The sequence below is a fragment of the Lactuca virosa genome, chromosome 4 (genome assembly GCF_052849685.1).
Source record: "Lactuca virosa cultivar CGN04683 chromosome 4, Lactuca_virosa_CGN04683_v6, whole genome shotgun sequence".
In the NCBI taxonomy this organism is placed as follows: domain Eukaryota; kingdom Viridiplantae; phylum Streptophyta; class Magnoliopsida; order Asterales; family Asteraceae; genus Lactuca; species Lactuca virosa.
Window position 1 is genome coordinate 238,667,229 of NC_136429.1, and position 9,903 is coordinate 238,677,131.

The 9,903-nt window shown below is 33.3% G+C and overlaps 1 protein-coding gene across 1 annotated transcript; it reads left to right on the forward strand.

The window, feature by feature from the left end:
• Positions 1-2,373: 2,373 nt before the first annotated feature.
• Positions 2,374-9,411, forward strand: LOC145108108 (coatomer subunit beta'-2-like). Its single transcript, XM_079045106.1, has 26 exons — positions 2,374-2,632; positions 2,845-2,865; positions 2,965-3,026; positions 3,228-3,282; positions 4,004-4,040; positions 4,126-4,451; positions 4,524-4,655; positions 4,733-4,881; positions 5,147-5,215; positions 5,299-5,449; positions 5,524-5,589; positions 5,684-5,872; positions 5,957-6,097; positions 6,187-6,261; positions 6,335-6,511; positions 7,078-7,169; positions 7,262-7,378; positions 7,461-7,575; positions 7,657-7,728; positions 7,812-8,008; positions 8,088-8,181; positions 8,266-8,372; positions 8,460-8,580; positions 8,662-8,863; positions 8,960-9,013; positions 9,219-9,411. Exons 1-24 carry the CDS (start codon positions 2,630-2,632, stop codon positions 8,827-8,829), a joined length of 2,736 nt encoding a protein of 911 aa, XP_078901232.1. The 5' UTR covers positions 2,374-2,629; the 3' UTR covers positions 8,830-8,863; positions 8,960-9,013; positions 9,219-9,411.
• The last annotated feature ends 492 nt before the right edge of the window (positions 9,412-9,903 follow it).

Here is a 9,903-nt window from a genome sequence, read left to right on the forward strand (position 1 = left end):
TTCTTTTTATCAATTTTTTTTGTTAAAACTCAGAAACTAGGGGTAACCCCCAAAAAAATATACAATCTATAATTCACTGTAACATAGCCAAAAGGGCAATAAACTTATCAAAGTAATTAACTTTTCGGTTAGTTCACATCTGGGTAACTATTTTTTTGTAGACATCTAGGTAACGAACTTTTTGGAAGTGCTCGCATATGACCATTATGATCGACTGTAGCAAGTTACATCCAGTCATAATGGTCATATATGAACACTTCCAAAAAGTTCGTTACCTAGAAGTGTACAAAAAAATATAGTTATCCAGATGTGAACAAACCGAAAACTTAATTACCCTGATAAGTCAATTTATTTTCTTATATTCTAATTTTGATTTGGTATAAAATTTAACCTAAATGGTAAATATTTTTTAAACCACACAGTTATGGTAAATATCTTTTTAAAATGCACTACTTTGTTAAAAAAAAAATAATCTCTAGATTTGACATGGAAAAAAACACATAGTCGTTTTATAGATTTTTATTATTTAAGATATTAAATATATAAAAATTTAAATTTACTAGAGACTAAAAGTATCAGAATTGGAGACCAATAGAATAAAAAAACACACCGTTTGATGAGTTAAAACTTAGAATGTCGTTAATAGAGTTTCAGGTTTTGATTTGCATTTCCAGTTATGGTTTTCAAGTGATCTGGTTCTCCAATTTTTCTTTCTGGTGTCGGTTATTTTTTCCTGCAAGGATTGTGACGCATTGGGTTGTAGTGGTGGAAAATTCGATAAAGAGACAGTGGGTTGTGGTGTTGGTTCGCCAGAGTTGAAGGACCGAAAAAGAAGGGATGATGAAGACGTCGATGTCACTAAAGATGGAAAAATATATAGAGGTTGAGGAGGATGAGAGATGAGATGGTGATTGGTGGGACCCAAATTAAATTTCTCAAATGTGGTTTCAGGTTTAGGCTAAGGGGAATGGTAACACTCCTAACACCTTGCTACGTCAGATTTTTGAGTGCCACCTCATTATTGGGCATTTAGCACCTAATCTTAACATTTGGTAGGGAGTGATAATACTCCTAACACTCCATTTTTTTATTTTCTTTTTCTAATTTAATTTAATTACTTTATTTTAATATACAAACATTTCTTGTGCACAAATATTAAACAAATTTTATATTTTTGATTAAATTTTGATGTTAGGAAAATCTGAAATGCATCTGGGAAATTTAAGGCAAATTCCCATCTCACACCCTTTGATAGATTTTGCACTCAAAAGCAACAAAAGAAAAAAGTTTAACCACATAAATAGTGACAAAGCTTACTTAAAGCAAAATATCAAAATCCCAAATTTAAAAGATGAACTATCATGCAAAATCGATGTGAAAATGAGAGAAATAAAGTAACGAGGCTCAGATTTGTTAATAATCAGAGCAAAGAGGAACAAACCGCCATGGCTGCAAACATCTCGGCTGCTTTAATGGCGGAAATTCCATCACTAGCCTCCAGAAATTACCCTGCCAAGATACGGTAAGTCTCAAACTTCGACCGTTTCATTCGGACAACGAAAAATTTATCATCATCCCCTCTAATTTAGGGTTTGGGTGTTTAGGGTTGGATGTAGTTTCTTGCTTTTGATTGTTCGAAGAACATGATCAAAAGGAAACTGATAAATTTTATCAGTTTAAGAAAAGAAAAAAGAAACACAAAGAATCAGACATTCACCCATCTCCACCAATTAGCTTCCACCATCATCCTCTTTCTCTTCTCGCCAAAATGGTAACGTGGATCAGATAACGACCCTCTAGCAAGCGCTAGGGGGCGGTGTTCATGGCTTGCTAGCGAGCGCAACGAGTGGACTTAACATCCCCACTTCGCTTAGCCTTAGGGTGAAGAGATATAAATATGTGAGGTCTATTACTTTTTTTTAAATATATAAAAAATAAATACATAAATAAGAAAATTAATTAATAAGGACACAATAGTCTTTTTAGGTAAGACAGGGACAAAACGTAACAAAAGTAAACAGTAGTAACCATCCGAGTTAAAAAAACAAGTTAGGAACAAAACGTGCAAATTACTCCAAACCACATAGACAATTCGTGTAATTTACTCTTATATTTTTGGTTTTTTCACATCTGTGTAACAAATTTTTTTTGTACACATTTAGGTAACGAACTTTTTAGAAGTGCTCATATATGATCATTATGACTGGATGTAACCTGCTACAGTCGGTCATAATGATCATATGTAAACACTTCCAACAAATTTGTTACCGTAAAAAAAATAATAGTTACCAAATATAAATAATCCGAAAAGTTAATTACATGGCCAAAAATGAAGTTTGGTCGTTGCATTTTGCATTTTGCACCTAAACAAACAAACACACTTCATTTTGTATGTTCAAAACCGCACCCTCTTTCACACTCCCGATTCACAGATGTGCTGTTACGCGACTTGATCTCTATTTCCATTACTCTCCATACCCTAGCACTCACAAAATCTCTCAATTCGGACGGAGATTCGGCGTGCCTTGCTCTCTGTTCGGGTTGTCTGATCGGATCTCTCACTCGGAGCTTAGGGTTCTTTTGTCAGTCATTGATTTATCGATCAAGGCGCTTAATTTAATCTGTAGCAATGGTGAGTCTACAATTCTACTTGATTCGCATTTTTGCTGATTTTGTTTTGGATCCGGTTGATCTAATTCCGTTTGATTGATCATTGATTAAATCACATTAGAGATTAACTTTGGCGTTTGTATGATCTATTTGAGATTTTATTAACGAACTATTGGGATCTGGTGTGCTAACTGAAACTTCATTTCCTTTTGTTTGTGTTTCACTTTGGAACAGCCTCTCAGACTCGAGATCAAGGTACTGCTGATATTCATTTGGAATTGACTCATTGTCGTTATTGTTATTAAGTAAAGACTTGTCTTCATTAGTCGTGCTAATTATGAGTATTTTTGGCAGAGGAAACTCGCTCAAAGATCAGAAAGAGTAAAATCCGTGGATCTGCACCCAACGGAGCCATGGTAATTATACTTGCTCATTATAAATGAACTCTTTTTGGTGACTTGTGTATTTTTATTTTGACACTGATAGAAATTGCTAGGAGTTTATTTGTAGTATAACTGAATCCCAAGCTTTAGTAGCTAAGTCATAGGGAAGTTTGTTGTTGAGCAAATACTAGACATTTATACATCAATCGTCATGGTTCTTTTGTTTTTTTACAGGATCCTAGCAAGTTTGTATTCGGGGACAGTCTGCATCTGGAATTACCAGACCCAGGTATGAGACTAATTTAACAAGTTTTAGGAAGTGAATAATTAAAATGGTTGATATTTTCTAATGGGATTCTGTTGGCATCTCTAAAGTCAACATCCATGCATGTTTTCCTTGATGTATATTCCTTCTCAATGGAGTATAAATGCAGTAAAATTCAACAGAGAAACACAAAATTCAGGTTATTTCTTTTATTAGAATAGTAGTCATTGCCTCTTGTGAAGGGATTTATTTCTGTTGCGATGCAATGCAGTCGACTTATTGGCTATAGAAAAATAACTACAAAGAACATATAAGTTTTAACAAGTTACTAGTAGCATTTTAAATTACTGCACTAAATAAATGCCCTGCAGAAAACTACCAGGATATAAATGTCATCTAACTTTGTGCAACTTAGTTATATAGTAGAGAAGGTAGCTGAATAGCTGATCACTGCTGATGTCACCAATTATTTATGAGGCATAGAATAGTATAATAAGAAATTGTTTGTATAGTTATCAAGAAGGAAATAAACATCATAAATGTTATAAGATGTTAAAACTTTTGTCACTTCATTGATTGGCACAAGGAACTCTTGTAAAGAGCATTAGTGGTTAGATATATAGCAAGATCTGGAGTAAGTATCAATCCACCTTTTAATTTACATTTGTAGGTAACATTAGCTGTTATATTCTTATGAAATAAATTCAATAAATTACCAACACAACTCTCATGTTCTTAATTGCAGATTATGGTAAAATCATTTGAGGTGACCGAATTACCAGGTTTGTTATTATAGTCTGTTATTGTACCCTTTTATCTGATTGGAATTTAAATTTTATATCTGATGGTTACACAACACATATGCAGTCAGATCAGCAAAGTTCATAGCACGCAAGCAATGGGTTGTTGCTGGTGCAGATGATATGTTTATTCGTGTATACAATTATAATACAATGGACAAAGTCAAAGTCTTTGAGGCACATACTGATTACATCCGGTGTGTGGCTGTGCACCCTACACTACCATATGTATTATCATCATCTGATGACATGCTTATAAAGCTTTGGGATTGGGAGAAAAGTTGGTTTTGTACTCAAATCTTTGAGGGTCATTCTCATTATGTTATGCAAATCACTATTAACCCTAAAGACACCAATACTTTTGCAAGTGCATCACTTGATCGCACTATAAAGGTAATCTTAGTTAGAACATGCTTACTATGAAACTGATACCAATCAGTTTAACATTATCTTTTTTAATTTTAGATTTGGAATCTTGGTTCACCTGATCCTAACTTCACACTGGATGCACATCTCAAAGGAGTGAACTGTGTGGATTACTTTACTGGTGGTGATAAACCCTATCTTATTACTGGATCAGATGATCACACTGCTAAGGTTTGTCCCTTTTTTTTTGGCTATGTGTACAAATGTGTCTACAATTTGCATTTTATGTTATAAATAATTTGAAACAGGTATGGGATTATCAAACTAAAACTTGTGTCCAAACTCTAGAAGGTCATACACACAATGTTTCTGCTGTATGTTTCCATCCCGAGCTTCCAATAATAATGACAGGTTCAGAAGATGGTACTGTTCGTATATGGCATTCAACCACTTACAGGTGAGCTCTTGTTTTTTTACCTTTAAGGGTGTGTTTGGTTTGTGGATTCTGAAGGAATTGGAATGCAAGATTCCATTCCATGGCATGTTTGGTTTCCAAATGGATGGAATTCAATTTTTGTTGGATTCCCTCAAATTCTGTGTTTGATGGATGGAAGGATTTCAATTTTATTCTTCATTTCCTATCAAAAGACCAAAATACCCTCATTATACATATGCTAAAAATGTAAACTTTTTGACTTTATGCCACTCTTTTTTGTATGCAGACTTGAGAACACCTTGAACTATGGACTTGAAAGGGTTTGGGCTGTTGGATACATGAAAGGTTCACGTCGGTAAGTTTGTATAGCATTTTTTGTTTTGTGGGTCTTGATGCTTCTTCATTTATCTGGATTTATTTTAATTACTGTTTTTACAGGATTGTTATTGGCTATGATGAGGGAACCATAATGGTGAAAATTGGACGTGAAGAGCCTGTAGCCAGCATGGACAATAGTGGAAAAATTATATGGGCTAAACATAATGAAATTCAAACTGTTAACATCAAGAGTGTGGGAGCTGATCATGAGGTTTGGACTTTAAAGCCCATATACATGTTATGTCTATTAATGAAATGGAATATAAAAATCTATTTTTTATTCAGGTTTCTGATGGAGAGAGGCTGCCTTTAGCAGTTAAAGAACTGGGTACATGTGATCTTTATCCACAAGTGAGATATGCTTGTTTTGTTTCCTAAATCTTACCTTCCTTTAACCTGAAAATAGTCAACCATATGGACTTTGACTTTTGCTATTTTTCCACAGAGCTTGAAGCACAACCCAAATGGGAGGTTTGTTGTTGTCTGTGGTGATGGTGAATACATCATATATACAGCTTTGGCATGGAGAAATAGATCATTTGGGTCTGCATTAGAGATTGTTTGGTCATCTGATGGTGAATATGCTGTTAGGGAAAGTACATCTAAGATCAAGATCTTCAACAAATCTTTTCAGGTTCTCCCATAACATTCCAAAGGGTACATCCGTCATTTACTAATCTACTCAAAGATTTATGTTTCGGATGTTTAAATTAATCAGGAAAAGAAAAGCATCCGGCCAACTTTTTCAGCTGAGAAAATATTCGGAGGATCTTTACTTGCATTGTGTTCAAATGATTTTATATGTTTCTATGATTGGGCTGAATGTAGATTGATTCAACGAATTGATGTCAATGTCAAAGTAAACACTAGTTACACTATTAACCTTGAATTCAAATTATAATTTTCTTTTATTATCATGTCTTATGATATCATTTTTGAGTTTTTCAGAATCTTTACTGGGCAGATAGTGGTGACCTTGTGACAATTGCCAGTGATTCAATGTTTCACATACTAAAGTATAATGTAAGATCTTATTTTTTCTATTTTTTTTTTCTTTCGAATGAAAATATAAAATGAAAATTTGTTTATATTGCAGCGTGATGTAGTGTCTGCACATTTTGATAGTGGAAGATCTGTAGATGAACAAGGTGTTGAGGATTCTTTTGAACCTCTGTATGATATAAATGAAAGAGTTAGAACTGGATTATGGGTTGGGGACTGTTTTATTTACAATAATTCTTCATGGAGACTCAATTATTGCGTGGGTGGTGAGGTATGTTCCTTAAATCATTACTATTTGTTATAAAAAGTTTAGGGTAAATAAACTACATATTTCGTCCTTGTGCTTATATGAAATTACAGATTGGGTCCCTCACTTGAGTTTTTTAATCTTTTTCGTCCCTAAAGAAGACTTTGAAACACCTTTCGTCCACCCTTTCCGTTAATCTTATATAAAATGACATTAATACCCTTAATTTGGAATTTATTAAAATTAAAATTATAAACATGTAAAGCAGAGGGGAGGGTGGCTGGTTGTAATAGGGGTGAGTTTCTATTTATGATTTGGATTTTTAGATTTTATGCTGTATTTAGATAAAAATAAAAACAAAAAATATAAAATAGAGAGCAACATGGCCATTTAAATTGATTTAACGCCTTATTAATGTTTCAAAATTTATTTTTAGGGAGGAAAATGGTTAAAAGTTGGAAGTTAGGGACCCGATCTGTAATTTTCATATACGCACAGGGACAAAAATATTTTGTTTACCAAAGAGTTTCCTCACTTGGGTTTTTATTTTAATATTATGAATTGTTACATACTTTTACATAAATTTTCAGGTAACCACAATGTTTCATTTGGATCGACCAATGTATCTTTTAGGATATTTAGCCAACCAAAGCAGGGTTTATCTCATTGACAAAGAATTTAAGTGAGTCTCGTCTTTTACAGATTTTGAATTAAACATCATTATTTTAAAGTTGTAATTTTGATTATTAATTTATTATAATTATTACATTGTAGTGTCATTGGATACACATTGCTTCTCACCTTAATCGAGTATAAAACACTTGTGATGCGTGGAGACCTTGAACGAGCTAGTGACCTTTTACCATCAATTCCGCAGGACCATCATAACAGGTAGACCTCAGATACACCTGATCTAATCTCTTGTGTAAATAATTCTTGGATTTTAATCAAATATATATTATTTATTTCACAGTGTTGCTCGTTTCTTGGAATCACGAGGCATGATTGAAGAGGCCTTGGAAGTTGCTACAGAGCCTGATTATAGATTTGAGCTTGCCATTCAGCTTGGTAAACTAGACATTGCTAAGGTAAATAGCACTCAACTTTCACAAACAAAAGATAATATTATTTCAACTGTTTTATATAAAATAAAATTCTTTTTTATACAGGATATTGCGTTAGTAGCTCAGAGTGAGTCAAAATGGAAGCAATTGGGAGAACTAGCTATGTCTACTGGAATGGTATATAAATTATTTGATTTTTTTTTTCTTTTTATAAATATTTATATCGGTTTGAAATGATTAAAATATTTGTGATATTGCAGTTGGACATGGCTGAAGACTGTTTGAAGCATGCAAATGATTTAAGTGGTTTATTACTACTCTATTCTTCTTTAGGAGATGCTGAAGAGATTATAAAACTTGCATCACTTGCAAAAGAAAACGGAAAAAATAATGTTGCATTCGCTTGTTTATTTATGTTGGGCAAATTAGAAGACTGCCTACAGTTGTTAATTGACAGGTTTGCCCTCATGTTTCAGTTTCATACTTAAATAAATCCTGTTCAAATAACATTTCTAAAAAATACTCTCCTTTAACAGCAATAGGATACCCGAAGCTGCTTTAATGGCACGATCTTACCTTCCAAGCAAAGTTTCAGAAGTAGTCGCCCTTTGGAGAAAAGACCTTAACAAGGTTAATTAATTAATAATTTATAAAATCTCTTGTCCTTTTTTGTCATTTGACACAATATAACATGATGTAATCACACACACACAGGTTAACCAGAAGGCTGCAGAATCTTTAGCGGATCCAGACGAGTACCCAAACATGTTTGAGGACTGGCAAGTTGCACTACAAGTTGAAGCAAGAAGCGCAGACACAAGGTTAGATTTGTCATTTCATATTAAAATTATTTTGTGAGATAAAGAAAAAACAAATACATATTTTTTTTTCTTCCAATTATTGTATAGGGGTAGTTATCCTCCAGCAACAGAATATGTGAATTATGTTGATAGATCGCATGTGAACCTAGTTGATGCTTTCAAACACATGCAACTGGATGTTCATGAAAATGGAGAGTTGGATCAGGAGGTACATTTTTTATTTGACTTTATACTGGTATTTTATTTTCTGTTTTAATATTTATATATATTTGCATTTTTATTGATACAGGATGTAGAAGAAGAGAATGAAAAGGAGGAGGAATTTGTTGGTAATAAGGATAAGGATAATGATTCTTCAGATGGTGGTGTACTTGTTAATGGTCATGAGGCTGAGGCTGAGGCTGAGGTTGATGAAGAGTGGGTTACAGATAATGCAGGAAATCCATCAGCAGCCTAAATGCAATTTGTGAAAATTCTAATCTTATTTTCTGGTGATCTATTATTCTTTTTTATTTTTTAATTTTCTTCTTTGTGTATTATATGGAGGGGGTCTAATTTTTCAACTTCATCTTGTCTCTGAATGGCAGTACTTACATGGCGTCACTAAGTTCACTGTAGACGGTTATCAACTCCTTCCTCAGGTAAGATTTAGATTTTATTTTTTTATTTTTTTGTATGAGATGGAATTCTCACACGTGTCTGTTACTTGTTACTATTATTTAAAAAAAAAAAATTAAAATTGCTACGTAAAAATTCAAAATCATTTTTGGTGTTGGAACAAACAAATATATGATTATTTGTTTTGTGTTCTTTGTTTTTTTTTTTTTTTTTTTTTTTTTTTTCTAGGTAGCTACCTAACTGTGAAGAAATGGAGAAGGGGGCGTCTGTTTAATTTGAGCGTGGTGTAATGTCGAGTTTTGTAATTGGGGAACGTAAAATTAAATATAATATAGACATGAGGAGTTGAGTTTGGTAGTGTATTGAGTTTTAGTTACTTTCTAGGTTTTATAAAATACCAATACCAAATATTTTTTTCTCAGGCCATACTTTTCGTCTTTTCATATTTACTTGTTATTAACATGTTTTTGTTTATTTACCTTTTAAAAGTAAATTACAAAAATCATCCCTGGGGTTTGGCCTACTCTCTGCGTTTTGTTTGGGAGTTAGTTTTTAACTTATATGTTTCCTTTCAAACAAAACTGAAAAGACTATCGATGCCATTGCTGAATATTGTTTTAGTTTTTATGATTTATTTATGTATTGTATTTTGTTTTTCTATTTAATTGGACCCATTAATATTACACCACCAGCAACGGGATGTGAAGGTTTGCCTTGAAGTTTTCTTTTTTGATTCAAATCACATTTCCAACCTCTGATTAACCCCATCTTGTCGAAGCTTCAACATTGTGGCACGTGAGGGTTTGCTTTAGCTTGTAGGGTTGGGGCATGGTGGCGATGCCATTTGGTTCTTCCAATGATGCCATTCTTGAGAACATAAGTGGGATGGTGAGTGAACGATAGGTTTTCCACT